The sequence below is a fragment of the Grammomys surdaster genome, unplaced genomic scaffold (assembly GCF_004785775.1).
Source record: "Grammomys surdaster isolate TR1022 unplaced genomic scaffold, NIH_TR_1.0 125692, whole genome shotgun sequence".
In the NCBI taxonomy this organism is placed as follows: Eukaryota; Metazoa; Chordata; class Mammalia; order Rodentia; family Muridae; genus Grammomys; species Grammomys surdaster.
Window position 1 is genome coordinate 2,860,267 of NW_021620528.1, and position 15,971 is coordinate 2,876,237.

Below are 15,971 nucleotides of genomic sequence, written 5' to 3' on the forward strand. Positions count from 1 at the left end.
AGAATCCTTTGCCAAGTTTCCCACAAAGTAGGCTTACTTCATGGGACCCTGAAATTCAGTGGATGGCTATCTGAAGGCACGAGTAAATTCCTTTCTTTCCTCTTATACCTATATATGACAGCCCAAAACTAAAAATCTTCTTCCTTTCCTAAAATATCTTCTCTGTCTACACCATGCCCTACTTAGTATAAATTCAGACCTACTCACTTTCAATGTTGTCTTAGAGCTTTTCTGTATCTAGATAGATATGAATAGATAGGTATATATCTAAATATATACCTATATCTAGATAGATATAGATAAGTATATATATCTAGATTGATATAGATAGGTATATATCACATCTAGACAGCTATACATAGATATACATACTATGGATATAAATATAGATTCACCAATAAGTTCGGTTCCTCTAGAAAACCCTGAGTAATATACTTACTTGGTTAGTCTTGTTTAGCTTAAATAACTGGAAAAAATGTAATCATAAAAGTCATGAGACTCTGACATCAAAAGAGAGATAAGATTTCATCTTCATCTCCCCTCCTGAAAGAGGCTTTTAGGATTTGAACTGTATCATTCTCTAAAGACATAATTATTGGAGAAGAATTACTGTGTGATTATGGTATAAATGTAAATTACTTCTGGGAGATGATTCCTGTTTTATCTGAATGTACTTTCAATAAAAGAATATCCCATCCAGTTGAAAAGTGCCATTTACTCCCCAAATAAGTCAATTTGAGACAGCTTAGAGCAGATAGAAAACTGGGTGTGGTACTAGGTAGCAGACAGATATCTTCCCTTTTCCCTAGATAGAGACTTTTCCCCTTCTGTCTTTTGCCAACAGTCTCTGAGATGGTCCCTTGACCACTCATGCTGTGTAGTATACCAGTGAGAGAAATGCAGACCATATTTCAAAGCCCCTTGAAATATTCAAGCTATATGATCTGATTTTTACTACTGAGATGCTAGAAGTCATAATATTTGAAAATCCCCTCCATGCTTCTCTAGTTGTGTTTTGTTTTTTCTTGTTGAGGTAACTATTGATATTCCAGATGGTGGAGTTTCTCATAGCCTAGGTCTTTGAGTACCTGAAGCAGAGCCCTCCCTCCATCATTCCGCTCTCAGTCAATGAGCAGACTGCTGGAGCAGGAATGAGTCATGATGTGCTAAGCCGCTGAAATGTGAAAGCTGATGCCATAGCATAAGCTGGATATGCCCTACCTACCATGCTGTTGCAAGTAAACAAAATACAGTGCCTGAGAATTGATGAATGCCTTCAGTAGATTCAACTCCATCCCTCTGAACAAACTCATTTGGTCTCTTGATTAAGAGTCCAGTATGACAACTTAGATCCTCTTTCCAGCACATAACTTGGTTTTGTCTGTTTGTATCCTACAACCAGGAAAGGCAACTGAAAATAAATGAGTTTGGACAAACCATCTGTATAGGGAGGAGGAATACGATCATGCTGTAGTCTGGCAAATATATGATGGAGATGCCATGAAACCATGTAAACTGACATTGACTTGCAACTCTTAAACTAGCCACTCAGTGGCAGTGTACCTCAGGATCACTGTAGCACAGATGGCAGCTAGCCTTAGTACAGAAAGATGAGGAATTCTAGGCTATTCAAAGAACATTCAGTTTTCAGGGAATGAGTTACACTGGAAGATTAGTATGTAAACTAGATACTGTTTATTTATTGATTTGTCAGAGGAGTTTGTTTTAGTAACATAAATACCCATGAGAACACTCCAGACTGACTCTTCCCTACAAGAGAAAACTCAGGGAAGACAGAACACAGGAAAGAAAGTTGATACATGGCCATTAAGAGTCCAGGCATCTTGGAAGCAGTGATCATCCACACCCTGAAGGCAGCCCTCTTAGATTGCTGGAAAATTTGATCCCATCTCTATTTTTTTCCTCTTTCTCCTCTCCTTTTTCCTCTCTGTCTCTTGGTCCATATTGGGTATACTAGTTTTATTGTCTGCTTTCAAGTTCCTGATTTTTCTTTCACAAAGTACAATAAAGCTAATTGGATGTTGCTTCCAGTTTATTATCTATTTTTGTAAACATTTTATTGGATGACATCCAAGCTCATTAACTCACCTGTAGTCTATATTGCTTTTTGTTCATTCCATTAGCAATGACAGAGCTTGTAATATTCACTATCTAGTTTTGTTTACCAAAAAAAAAGAAGCTGATCCCCTGTGAAGACAAGGCCATTACTGTCCAACCAAATAGATTTTCTTGCTAATGGTGATGACCCATAAGTTATAATCATATACAACCTTCAGGGAGGTGACAGAAAAATATCAAGTTTGGTGACTCTAATGTTCATGTGCATGTGTGTTCTTGTGGTTCTGATTCCATGTTTCAGTGGCTGCCAAAAATTCATTTTTCATAGTGAGCCTTCTGTGGACTACACTTCAAAGATCAATAATGAGTAAAGGCATAGCATCCAAAAAGTTGTCAAAGACATGGATTCCAAGACAACTCATTTCTCTCTTCTATACATATACTTGCATCTTAGTTTCCTTCTCTGCAAAATCAAAAATCTTAACCTCCAGAATGGGCTGTTAGGGGCATGTAGGTCCTTTGGAAATAGGAAGAAGATTTATATCTAGTCAGCATTCACATGATTTCAATTATCTCTTGTGGTACTAGTTAAATAATTTCCTTGGATCACTTCTGACTGTGAAACTCCAAAGGACTTGATACCCATCTTCTCTGTAGGCAAGTAATACATGGAGTTTTCAGTGGAAACATTCACTCACTCCTGTGCACAAGCATCTCAGCAGTCTCTGCCTTAGGAGAAACTTAGCAAGAATTCTCCTCCTAATTGCCTGCTGGGTGAGCAGAATCGCTTCTAGATGCTCTCCAAAACCACTTATATTTTAGAAAACATTGCAAAGGGTCCTCCGCGGGGATGGGCTGGGTGTGAGACAAGACTGACTGTGATGGTGCCCTCTGTTGTAGAAGCCTCTTGGCTCTCTCCAGTCTGGCATACTGAGAACAAAAGAGCAGTAGTCTTCAGAATTTAATACAAATAAATTCTCCAAGAATTTCTCCAAGATTATCTCCAAGAACCCCAATTAGAATTCAATGAGGGGGCACATGTGTTCAAAAACATGACTAATGTATAGAGAAACTGTGTGCATGTGTGCATGAGCTGGTATAAGTGCAAGCATGATGAAACTGTATAGAGGGTGGTAAGGACTTTTCAGTAGAACCAACTGTCCAACTGCCTGGTCCAAAGCTAGAGCTGCCACTTCCCCATGGCAGTACTATAGCGGGCCATATAGTAAATTTGTTTCGAAAATGTTTTGTCTCCCATCATCATCTTCAGAGGATTAGTATCTCTGCTTGTCTTGTTAATGTTGCCTTTGGCCATGAGACTGTCTTTGGCAGGTACAATATGGGCATGAGCAGCAGCAACGTGCCAGTCTCACACAAAGACATTCACAGACATTGCAGGATTTTGCTCTTCCCTCTTACGTCATCTGAGAAAAGTCTGCCCCCGCTAGCCATTGTTGCTCTCCACCTCTGAGGCCCAATGGAACACACGTAGCAGAGCCATGCCAGTCAACCTACAGACACATAGTGTAAAAATACATTTCTAAATGCTGCATACCAGAGAGTTTTTGCTTTTACTTGTTAGACAGCAGAAACTGACTGATACAGGCAAAATACTGAACACCTGTTTCTTCTCCAGGAGTGAAAAATGATGCTTGCTGTGAATGGTTATTATGAAAGTTAAGAGAGTAAATAACTATGAAGTACTTTGGCTGCTTGGTGGCACACAGTAAGTGCTTAAAACACTGCATTAACTATTGTTGATGTAAATGTACAAGTAGCCCAGTACCCAAATGGTCAGGGTGGCTGAGCACACAGTCAGGTGTAAAAAAATATGAGACCGAAGAGGGAGGGCAGGTGTGAGTGGGGACTCAGACTCAGCAGAAGTACTCATTGATGCGTCTGCCGCCCCTGACACCCAAGACCTGGGAGTCCAGGCTGGAACGCGCTGAGAGAAGTCTATCTGCCTCGCTGAAGCTGCTCCTGGACAGCTCCTCTGAGCCGTCCTCACTGTGGCCCAGTCTTTCCAGATTAACATAGGCCCCTGACGCCTCTGCAGAGCTCCCAGCCCGGCACTTGTGGCAGCGTCTTCGGAGAGCCCCGCAGCAAACCAGCAGAGTGGGAGGCAGAGCGATGATGGCGGCCACGCTGATCACCACCATGTTGATGAGTCGCTGGGTGCCCTCTGCATCCACCACCTCATCAGTAGAGAAGATGACACACTGTTCCTTTGTAGGCACCAGGCCCCGCACACAGACACATGCCACATACTTGGTCTTTGGAGCCAGTCCCTCGATAGTGACACTCGTCTTCCCAGGCTCCACAGTCACCCTTCGCATGTCTCGCTGCCCAAAGACTGCATAAAGGACACTAAAGGCAGTTTTGTTCCCAGCTTGAGGGGCCTTCCACACCAAAGACACACTGTGGTAAGTATCTCCTACCACCTTGAGAGACCTGACCATCTGTGACTCCTGGTGTTCTGAAGGCTCTCTGGAGAACTCTCCTGGGACATCCATCTGAAAGTTCTGGAGAGCCAACTCTTCCTTTATGCTGGGCATTGAGGGCTTGGTAGCCAGGGCTACATGCTCGGGAATATGAGGAACATGCCTAGCCACCATCTTGTTGTTGTAAGCAGCAGCTTCTTCCCCATCCCCTGTCCTTGCCCACAGGACCCCTGGAATCCCACTATATTCTGTAGAAGTCTGTGGCTCAGTGACAATCAAGGAGATAAGAGTTTCAGAAGCTCCCAGAAAGTTCTTGGCTTGGCAGATATAGTCCCCAGAGTCAAAGAGAGACACAACAGGCAGATCCAGCAAAGTCCAACTTGAGCCATCACTGGAGATTTCCTGGTGTACTAAGGAAAGAAAAGGCAGATATGGAGGAGTCAATGTGTTGTCTTCACAGCCTCTCTTCTGAGGCCAAGGTCACAGCTCCTGGTCTACATACACTGTAGTGAATACCAGTCATCTCAAGAAAATACTGGCGTGCACTGAAATATTGAGTCATTCAAGGCCCACCTTACTAAAGAACAAACTGCCTAAGAATAAATTACTTTCTAAGCCTGAGGTGCCCAAAGTTTATCCTTCAGGTCCTAGAGAGTTGCAAAGGTGTCCCTTCAGGGAAGCAAGCAAGTGCACTGGGGGTAGGTAGGTTCAGGAGTGAGCATGAGGCAGAGGATAATCTGGAAGTGCTATGCTCACCCCTGCATACCCCAGCAGACATGTCTCACGAGCACCTTCACCTTTGTGTTTTTACACAGTGGAGCCTTTTACACTGATTTGCAAACTAGTCCAAACTCCCTACTCTAGGGCAACACTTGTCAGTCTTGTTGAGGGAGACAGAGGAAAGCTGGGTATGATGTGAAATTTGCCAGTTAGATGCAAGAAATTATTTCTCCTCAACTTATCTTCTGCCTGTATATGGCTGTCATCCTTGTCCCTGCTGCCACCATAAGAGAGATGATCCCTCTGCCCACACAACTCAGCCAGAATAGATATTTCACACACACTATGAAGCCAGACCCAGGTTGACTAGAGTCCCAGCTTCTTCATATGTGAGCTGTGCGACGTGGGGTGAGCATTTACCTCTCGGCATTTTTTTAATGAACAAAGGTAATCCAGTTGTCTTTTACAGCTTTGTCTTGGCTAAGAGTTGGGATGGTTCCAAGAGACAGTCCCATATAGTTCAGTCTACTAACCCCTAATGTAGCTAAGATTGCCCTTGAACTTCTAATCTTCCTGCCTCCCAAATGCTAGGGTTATAAGACACAGATCACCATGCCCAACCTTACCTGCTTTCAATGTCATGATGGACATAAGATTGGACCCATATGAAGATCATATGGCAATTCCATCATTAATTATTCCTGATGATTCTGAGTTACTATTTTAAAAAGAAAAACTTGCTACAATGTTAAGTAAACTAGGGTTATTTTCTCGCTAAAAGTCAACTTTGTCTTGCTCCCAACATGGGCGTTTCTGATAATAAAATAGCTAATGAGCTATAACAGGATGGATTGAGAGCCATTGTTATAAGTGATGTCCAGCATATGAGCACATTTTATCCAATTATATTTATGCAGATGAGAGCCCAGCCTGGATTGCACCAGTTCCTGCTAATACTGCCCATTCTTCATTTGGGAAGCTAACTCAGCTGTATCAATCCAGCACTCAACACAGAAGTCTTTTGCTCACACACCTGTGCCATTGAGTGGTCGTCCGTTGGCCCTCCTCCAGCTCATCTCAGGTCCTGGGATCCCAGTTGCTCCACAACGTAACAGTACTGTGCTACCCAAAGGGGATATGATGCTGGTCACCCCTGGACGGAGCTCTGGGCTCTGACACTTTCTCAGCTCCAGCTGGCTGAAGGCCACTCCAGCCAGGCTGCGTGGGCTGGCACACCTCAGTCTAGACTCAATGAAGATCAGGTTTGAAACCCAGCCATCTAGGAGATGAACCAGATCATAGAGCCGACAATCACACACCCAGGGGTTGTCCTGAAGCCCTGTAGAAGTGAGAATAAGCAAGAGGTTAGCCTTAGGTCTTCAGGACCAGCTCCATTTCGCCTCTGGGAAGATGAGGCAGTTTTCCCACTCAGAGTCACTCCTTGGCTTGCCAGATATATGACCTGAGACTTGTTTTTCATTCTCAGTGACAGCATTGGTTTCCCTCACAATTCCTTTCTTCATTTGTTTAAAGGACTCACAGTATCAAGGATGCACAGTCACTCAAACGTACTCACTGGCTTGGTGACTAAAACTATCTGGATGAGCACGAGGGCCAGAGTTTGGATTTTCTAATACATATAAAAGTCAGGCAGGCATTGCAGAAGGCTGTATTCCTAGCACTACAAAGGCAAAGGCAGGAAATTTCTAGGGCAAGCTGTAGTTAGACTAGCTGAATCAGTGATCTCTCCATTCAGAGGGAGAACCTGCCTCAATAATCAAAATGGAGATTATGGAAGATAATTGACATCAACTTCAGGTTGCTACACACATGCATGGGTACCTGCACACACATATGCCCATACACATGTAAGCATGCAAACACACGTGCCACATACACATAGATATGCAAAACAACCTTACTTAGTGACCATACGAATGGTTGGTCTCACATTCAAGTGACGAAGACTGAAGATTATACCAGCCTTTTTAGAAGCAATCAAATTGATTGTAAAATTTAACATATGTAGTGTTTTATCTGGCAGACTCACTCTTCACCTTCTAGCCTTCAGAGACATTTGCACACATATAGTAAGGATACGTGGCTGACAGAGAGGTCAAGGACATCACACACACACGTACACACACACACACACACAAAATAACAAAGAAAAAAAACCAGAGAATAAGCTAACTTTATTTAGCCCATAGGGGCTCACAGAAACTGAACCTTCAACCAGGGAGCCTGCATGGGATTGACTCAGGTTCTCTGTACATATGTTAGAGTTGTGTAGCTGGGTGTTCTTGTGGGATTCTTAACAGTGGGAGCAGTGGTTGTCTCTGTCTCTGTTGCCTATCCTTGGGAACCTTCCTCCTACTAAATTGGCTTGTCTAGACTTAATAAAAGAGGAAATGTCTACTGCAACTTAATATGCCATGGTTGGATGATATCCATGGGAGGCCTGCACTTTTCTGAAGAGAAATGGAAGAAGAGTGGATGAAGGGTAGAGTGGGGAGGTGGGAGGAGGGACTCAGAGGAGGAGGGAACTGTGATCAGGATGTAAAAACTTAACTAATTAATTAAATGAAAGAATACACGCTGAGAATACTTTTTGTGGCACCAAAGGTGTTACTGAGTCAGTGGAAACAATGTAAAGGCCTTGGGGTGGGTGGCTGCTTTACTGTGAAATATTTAATACATGGGCTTGTCTCATTTGCAGTTACTTAGATCTCTGAGATGTATTGTTTGGATGAAAAAGTTGGTGCCAATTAATGCATACAATATGCTTTTTAAAAATTTAACACCTGGGGCTGGAGATGGCTCTCTGGTTAAGAGCACTTGATGCTCTTCCAGAAAATCTGGCACCCACATGGAGGCCCACAGCCACCTGTAACTCCAGGTACAGGGGACACAACACCCTCTTCTGGCTTGTGAGGGCACCAGAAACATGTGGTGGCAAACAAATAAAACATTGTAACACCACACAGCTTTTCTTTGTGTGTCTGTGTGTGTGTGTATTTGTATGCACATGTAAATCTCTTGTAAAAGATAATTAACTTATAAATAAATGTGATCATTTGTAGCTGCCCTTGAGAGAAGAGATTAGAGTAGGAAAAGGAACAAAGTAATCATTAGCCTCTTTGTTTTGTTTCTAATGGCTTTTCCAGTCTTTTCCAATTACACTGTGTCTGTTAGCTCCATGAGCAAGCAGGTGTCCTGGGCGGCAAAGGCTTGCTTGTTTATTTGGTAAAACTTTGTTTTAATGAGGGATAGAAGAGAAAAGGGGTCTAGCTGATATATTTTACTAACTCATCCCATCCTGAACTGGGAAACTGAGTTTAACAGGGCCACACACTGGTTGTGTGACTGGAGACCTCTCGAGTCTCAGATTTCTTATTTCTAATGCTGGAGTATGAGCTGTCTCTATTTTTCTTGATAAACCTACGATTAATGCTAGCATGATTCCATCTTCCCTCAGGTGTAGAAGGTGAGAATGATGTCATTCAGACTGAAAGAGCTTAGAGAGTTGCCCAAGATCCCAGGATGACCTGAGTGGCTTCTGGTGAAAGATGCTGCCTTGATTACCTAAGATAAGCTTGGCATGATGGCCGGAAAGGAAGGGCCCGGTCTTCAGGTGAGCCCACGTGTCTAGTAGCTCCTCCGGAAGCCTCATCAGCTGGTTGTTGGAGAGGTCCAGGAAAGTAAGGTTCTCCAGGAAGTGTGCAGCCTCAGGTGGCAAGGTCGAGAGACGATTGGCCTGCAGGTCCAGCAGCTGCAGTTGTGGAGTGTCCCTGAGTGCAGCCCAGGGGAAAGTGACCAGGCGGTTCCCAGGCAGCCGTAGCTCTCGTAGGCGTCTCAGGCCCCTGAGCATGAGGGCACTAAGCTCACTGAGAGCATTGTAGGGTAGCCATAGCTGCTCCAGGCGACTGAGAGGCTTGAAGGTCTCTCCTGGCACCCTGCGGATGGCTGTTCTTTCTAAGCGCAGTCTGCAGGTGTCTGGAGGAATCGAAGCTGGGGGCAGAGTCAAGTCAGGGTCGCTGCACACCACTGTCCTAGTCACAGAAATGGGCAATATTTGAGCAAAGATCCTTCCCTTATGAGTTCCCAGATCTGCCTGTTAACACAGACACCAACTGTGGTGTCTCATAGATGAGCTCCGGAACTCGAAGAGAGAGAGCCCTCCAGAACAAAATCACAGTGCCTGTCCACCACTGTTGATAATCTAGCCAAGGACGAAGGACCCTAATACAGATGTCAACAAGGAAGAAGGTTTGGATTCAGGTAAAGGAAGGAAACTGATAGGGAAATTGTTCCTAAACAGGGATGGAGGGTGGCCAAGGGAGGACTTAAAGGGTTTTAAGAGGCTAAAAAACTGGGCACTAAGAGAAAGGAGGAAACATCTATTTAGACGCACATATCGCTCCTACCAGCCACCTCCCAGCACACACATCTGCAACTGTAATCCCCAGAGGAGCACATACTATGTTAAGGATCAGAATGTAAACCAGAAAGGTATTAGGATGACACTCTGAAAAGTCAGAGCTGGATCTGAGGAAGGCATCTTACATACAAAAGGAGCCTTGATCTCAGTGTACAGTCCATGCCTTTGGCGACTAGAGATTTTGGGCTTGCCTACAGCCTCTCATGGTCTCACTGCCCTCAAAGGATGACTGATTTTCCTGTTTCCCACCCATGGCAGAATTTCCAGAGTCTAACAATTAGGTCCATGGATTCTGGCACTGGTTCCATCACCAATGGCATGTGACTTCAAGGCATTTGCTCTCTGAGGATAGTGTCACCTTTGTGACCAAGGTGACAAAAACCAATCACACCATACTATCCTTAGTCATCAGCCAGTTCCCAGGCTGATTATGTACCAGCCTGTCTTACTTAATGGGAAATTTACTTTCCATATGAGTTAAATCATCAAACATATCAAAGATGGGATGCTTTCTTTTCTCTAGAATATACAAGGTATTTTTTTTTTCTGGGGGTTCTGCTTCCTTATCAGCAGTCATCATGCCCGATCCACCCAGCATTACTAGGATCATGGGAAATGGGTAGTTCCAATAGTATTATTTCCATGATCAGAAAACATCCGTGGTTCTCCAGGATTCACGTAAGATAAAGAAGAAAGGATGACAGATTCCAGGAGGTTGGAAAATTGGTAGGAAAAGCCCTGACTGAAGTCCTTGTGCAAGTTAGAAAACAAGTTTCCCAATGACTAAGCAAAAGAAGTTTTTAAAAAGGTGCCTTAAAGTTAGCTGGCAAGTGGAAGAATGAGCAACACGAGAAAAGCAACGTCTACCAACCACTGTGGCTTTGACATCAAAGATCCGTGAAGAGGAGAAGAAAGCAGGAGGGAAAATCCAGAACTGGGCTGAGGGAGCTGGAAGTAGGGGAAGTCCATGGAGTATGGGGACAGGTATCCCACCATGAGTTAGGAGGCAAAAAAATCACCTGAATATGACTGTGTGTTGTGGAGGTCAGGCATGAGCGTGGGAGATGCCTGAGAAGAAGAAGCTGGGAGATACAAAGACAAAGGAAGAAAGCAAACAGAGAACAAAGGAGTCAAGGAAGAAACTTCTGGACCTTAAAGGAGGGCCTCTCCCTACAAAAAAACATGAAGGAAGGCTCACGAAGAACATCTGGAACCTGGCAGGTGCATGTCCCATACCCTCCTGGGCAGAGTAAACTCCCCACATCCTGAGGATGACCCAGAACAGACTGCTTTCTCTCCATCTCAGGTTTCAACGGTCCCAGATCCAGCATGTCAAGAGAGAGCCTGAGACTTGTTTGTGGACAATTGCTGGGTATCCAACCCCTCCCAACCCTGACTAGCCGATGGACCTAAGAATGCTTGGTGACCCACCCCCACATTAGTTAGTGTCATACCTGGCCTTGCTGCCATCACTCAGGATGTGCAGACTGCAGCTGCATTGAGAAGGGCAGAAGCTCCAGGCCTGGTGAGGTCCCCCAAGTACCAGGAGCCAGAGCATGCCCAGGGCCACCCACATGACTTCTGGCTCCTCTTGGGCCCAGGCAGGGGCCTGACCCAGGATTGCTCTGTCCTGCTTGTCCAGTAAGTCCAGCAGCTACCCACTTGCTCATCACTCAGCAACCCCCATCCAAGGCTGTGGGATAAACACAGGCTGGGGATTAGGGAGGGAGCCCCAGCTCCAGCACTCAGCAGCTTATTGCTGCCTGAATCACCCAATCTTGAGGGGAGGGAGAGAATCCCTCTATGGCAACCACCCCAGGCCAGAAGAAGCTGGGGCACAGCAAGATAAGGCAGATGGGCAGCTACCCAGAGGCAAGTGACTAGTGACTGGCTGAATGAGCTGTCTGTTTGCAAAGAACTCCTTTTCAACCAAGTCAGGGGTAATAAATCTGTGTGCTTGGGGTGCTAGGCTCAGGAAAAAATGGAAACAGAACTGTGGCCTCTAAATAAGACCCTCTAAAGATTGTGCCCTATGATAGGCTCTAAAAAGGAAGAGTGGCATGAAGCAAGGCCTTCTGAAGGTGGTGGAGGCATTAGAACGAGTCCATGCTTCTGGGCCTGACACCTGTATTCAGAGCTCAGATCATCAGGCACAAAAGGAAACAAAGCTTTTCCACCTGCAGTACTGGTGAAAATTAGCCCAGGCTTGCCCATCCTTGACTATCATGGGGACAGAACCTTTCTGAAAACTGTCCATTTCTGGCACTTGTTCACAGAGAAGCTGGGAAGGTTCTGACATTGAAGGGAGACATTAGAGGTGTCCACATATTCTCATGAACATAGACAAACATCTGCGTTCCCTCAGTGCCCCATGGGCACCCAGTGAGAGAACCCTGGGATGTCAATGGGTGACCTTTTGAGGAGTTTCCACTCACACTGAAAACAAAAGGAATCATTGCAAGAGAAGAGAGGTCTCCCCTCCTCAAGTATCATATACTAGGCAGGGTCCTAGCTGTAGATCTTACAGAGTTTTTGGAGAATTTGTTTTCTCTTATCTAACCCCATCTTGCAAAATACCTTCTCAAGATGCCAGACAGGACTGAATACTAGACTTCCTTAAGTCTTCCATTTGCTGGCTTTATCTGCTGTCTCAGAATACTTGGTCCTCTGGATTCCAGTAGGTTCTACAGTCAGGAGGTTGGTCAAGCCTAGATTGTTTAGATCCAGCCAAGGAAGATGCCTGGGGACTGTGCTGGATATTTTTATGTCAAGTTGACACAAACTGAAGTCTGAGAGGAGGAAATCCCAACTGAGATAATGCCTCTATAAAACTGGGCTGTACACAAGCCTGTATGGCATTTTAAAGTTAGTGATTGATGGGGAAGTGTCCAGCCCATTGTGGGAGGTGCCATCCCTGGGCTGGTAGTTCTGGAATCTATAAGAAATCAGGCTGAGAATGCCATATGGGGCAAGCCAGCAAGCAGCACCCTTCCATGGCTTCTGCATCAGTTCTTGCCTCCAGGTTCCTGCTCTGTTTAAGTTTCTATCCTGACTTCCTTTGATGATGAATAGTAGTGTTGAAGTATAAGCCAAATAAACTCTTTTCCTCAACAAGTTGCTTTGGTCATGGTGTTTTGTTGCAGTCTAAATAACCCTCAGACAGAGACCCAGGGCATATACATACAGTGCCTAATTCAATGACAAGCATGTTGGACAATATTAGCTTTTGAAAGATGATACTTCTCATATCTTCTCTTCGTATCCTACCAATAGTGTTATCTCAGTGCTAGGACAGTACCTGTTACTTTCCTCTATAAATCAAAGTCTTCTCTACATGCTGCTACACCCAGGCTGTCCTTCCCTCTTGTCTGGAATGTCTCCACTATGACTTTATCTAGCTGACCTTATATGTTATTCCTAACCTTGTCCCTTCTCTTGTTTCCTGATGTCTTTGGTGATCTTATGGGCATGGGAAAGACAGCTGCAGGTGTTAACCAGCAGGTTAGAAATCAGAAAAGAGCAGGGAAAGTCCTGGAGGATATAGCTGGAACTTTGGACTCTAGGAATCATTAAGTTCATACTTAAGTAGGTATTGAGAAAAGGGAAGATTTGTGACCTGGACATCTTCAGAATAGAAGGAATTGCTTTTTAGAGGGAATCAGAGGTTGGTGTTTATGTGCTTGGCCCATGGAGTGGCACTATAAGAAGATGTGGCCTTGTTGGAGTAGGTGTGGCCTTGTTGTAGGAAGTATGTCACTGTGGGGGTGGGCTTTGAGACCCTCCTCCTAGCCATGTTCGAGACCGTCTTCTGTCTGCCTTTAGAACAAAATGGAGAACTATCAGCTCCTCCAGCACCATGCCTGCCCAGACTCTGCCATGCTCCCACCTTGATTCTAATAGACTGACCATCTGAGCTTGTAAGCCAGCTCCAAGTAAATGTTATTTTTTATAAGGGTTGTCTTGCTCATGGTATCTCTTTACAGCAATGGAAACCCTAACTAAGACAGAAGTGGGTACCAGGGCCTGAGGTATCACTGTGGTAGGCCTGACCATGCTTTTGTTTGGAGGAATGTGGATTTGGGGACTTTGGATTTAGAAAGCCATGTAATTAATGCCTTAAATTACTGGGACAATTGATGCTCATTAGCTGGAGCTAAGAAATTATCTGTGATTAATAAGAGAGCAGCATCACTGAGGTGAATCTTCTGGGAAATGTTTCCTGAGTGCACAAAGTAGTTGTGTTCCAGAGATAACCAAGTTGGACCTTGTGCTGCAGCAGGACTTGGTAATGTGTAAGAGTCACCCAGGTAGTACTGATTTTGAAGACATGAAGAGGTCATGGAGAGCAGCTGAGGTTTGGAATTGTAAGAGGCCATGGAAGGTCACTGGTGAAGTGGCAGCTTGCAGTTGACCATGTAGGACTGAAGGGATCATGCAAAGAAATTGAGGTTTGACAGCATAAAGGAAGCCTATGAGAGGCTGTTGGTGAAGTCAAGTTGCAGTGAAAAACCCCAGTATGTTAGAGATGCCAGTACAATGGGATGACCACCAAGAACAGAAGCACCAATGGAGTGGAGTCAACCAGACCTTGGAGTGTTACAACGAGCAGAGCTGGATGTGACTGAAGCCCTTTGGAGGAGCCCAGAAGATCATATGTGGTTCCTAGACACTGGGACAAGAGGCTGTAATGCTGAAGTTTCATTGAAGAGCTCAAGACTTTAAGAGATGCCAGAACTATGGGATACCTGCTGAGGAAAGCTGCTAACAGAGAGTGGAACCAGAGCGAGAGAAAGAAGTTTGTTACAGTCAAAAAAATGAATGAATAGAACTGGAGATCTGAGAAGCACTTTGACATCAGAAATGGAGATGAAAAGTTTGGAGTTTCTCTAGTTACTTTTTATTTTTATTTTTTTGGTCTTGTTTGGTTCAGTATCTCCTCACAATGACATTTTAGAGTGGCAATGTATATACTGTGATATTTGAGGTACATGATCCATTTTTTGATTTGACTTTATAGGGGATTACAGTTAAGTGATTGAATGAATCTCAGAAAAGATTTTGACCTTTAGACTTTTAACATTATTGGGAATGTCATAGACTATGGGGACTTTTGAAGTTGGGAATAAATGTATTTTGCATGATGCTATGGCTAGGTATGGCCCTCATAGACATATGTGTTTGAAAAAGTCTATGGAGGCCAAAGAGTGGAATGTAGTGGTTGAATATGCTTGGCCCAGGAAGTGGTACTATTAGGAGGTATGGACTTATTGGAGGAAGTGTGTCACTGTGGGGAAGTGCTTTGTGATTTTTCTCCTAGCCATTTGAGACAAATCTGCCTTCAGAACAAGATGGAGAACTCTCAGTGACCCCAGCACCATGCCTGGTTGGACTCTCTCACACTCATATCTTGATGATAATGGACTGAAACTCTGAACGTGTAAGCCAGCCCTCATTAAATAAATTGTGTTTTATAAGAATTGCCTTGCTGGGCAGTGGTGGTGCACGCCTTTAATCCTAGCACTTGAGAGGCAGAGGCAGGCAGATTTCTGAGTTTGAGGCCAGCTTGGTCTACAGAGTGAGTTCCAGGACAGCCAGGGCTACACAGAGAAACCCTGTCTCAAAAAACCTTAAAAAAAAAAAAAAAGAGTTGCCTTAGTCATGGCATCTGCTCACAGCAATGGAAACTCTACCTAAGACAGGGAGCAATGGGAGGTACCAGGGCCTACATGATGGAAGGAGAGGCATTGTTGCAATTCTGCCCACCGCTCGCTACATGGCCTTGGACTGATTTGTAAACAACTTCTCTCCAATGTCCTCGTCTGAAAAAAAGATGTACTGGCATCTCATCCGTGCGGTTGTTTTTAGGAGTCTTTGGATGGTCATCCATTAGTGCAGTCCCTAACTTTAATAGTCCTGAGCTCTTTTGCTAATAACCCTCTGGAACTTGGTTTTTCCATTTGAAAATTAGTCATTACATAGATCATTGTTTCCTGTTGTGTATTTCAGCATGAGCCAGTACAAAGGTTGTACCAAGACCTTGTTTATAGAAGCTGAAGTTCTTAGTGGGTCATGAGGTACTTTCAAAAAGAATGCAAGCCATTCTTTATCCTGGGGGATATTTTATGACTGTGTAGCCCAACAGCTGTATGTGAGACAGGAAGTGAAGCCCTAAAGTCTAAATCCAAGATGGATTTCAACCAGCACTTGACTAAAATAAGACATGGAGTGAAAATGCCTCAGTTGAATAGAAAAACGATTCAATAGCAGCATTGCAGAGCAGACAGCCCGTC

At 44.3% G+C, this 15,971-nt stretch overlaps 1 protein-coding gene across 1 annotated transcript; it reads right to left on the minus strand.

The window, feature by feature from the left end:
* Positions 1-1,680: 1,680 nt before the first annotated feature.
* Lrit1 (leucine rich repeat, Ig-like and transmembrane domains 1) lies at positions 1,681-11,352 on the minus strand. The gene is made up of 4 exons (XM_028788035.1): positions 11,136-11,352; positions 8,826-9,292; positions 6,274-6,579; positions 1,681-4,930 (listed from the first exon to the last, which is right to left on the minus strand). The coding sequence occupies exons 1-4, from the start codon at positions 11,255-11,257 to the stop codon at positions 3,954-3,956; spliced, it is 1,872 nt and encodes a 623-aa protein (XP_028643868.1). The 5' UTR covers positions 11,258-11,352; the 3' UTR covers positions 1,681-3,953.
* Positions 11,353-15,971: the final 4,619 nt, after the last annotated feature.

Excerpts from the sequence above, each read along its gene's own strand:
- Lrit1 (XM_028788035.1), bottom strand. The coding sequence starts at position 11,257 with ATGTGGGTGGCCCTGGGCATGCTCTGGCTCCTGGTACTTGGGGGACCT. Across the intron at positions 9,293-11,135 it reads AGTGATGGCAGCAAGGCCAG|GACAGTGGTGTGCAGCGACC; the intron begins GTATGACACTAA and ends TTCTGTGACTAG. Across the intron at positions 4,931-6,273 it reads ACGACCACTCAATGGCACAG|TACACCAGGAAATCTCCAGT; the intron begins GTGTGTGAGCAA and ends TTCTTTCCTTAG.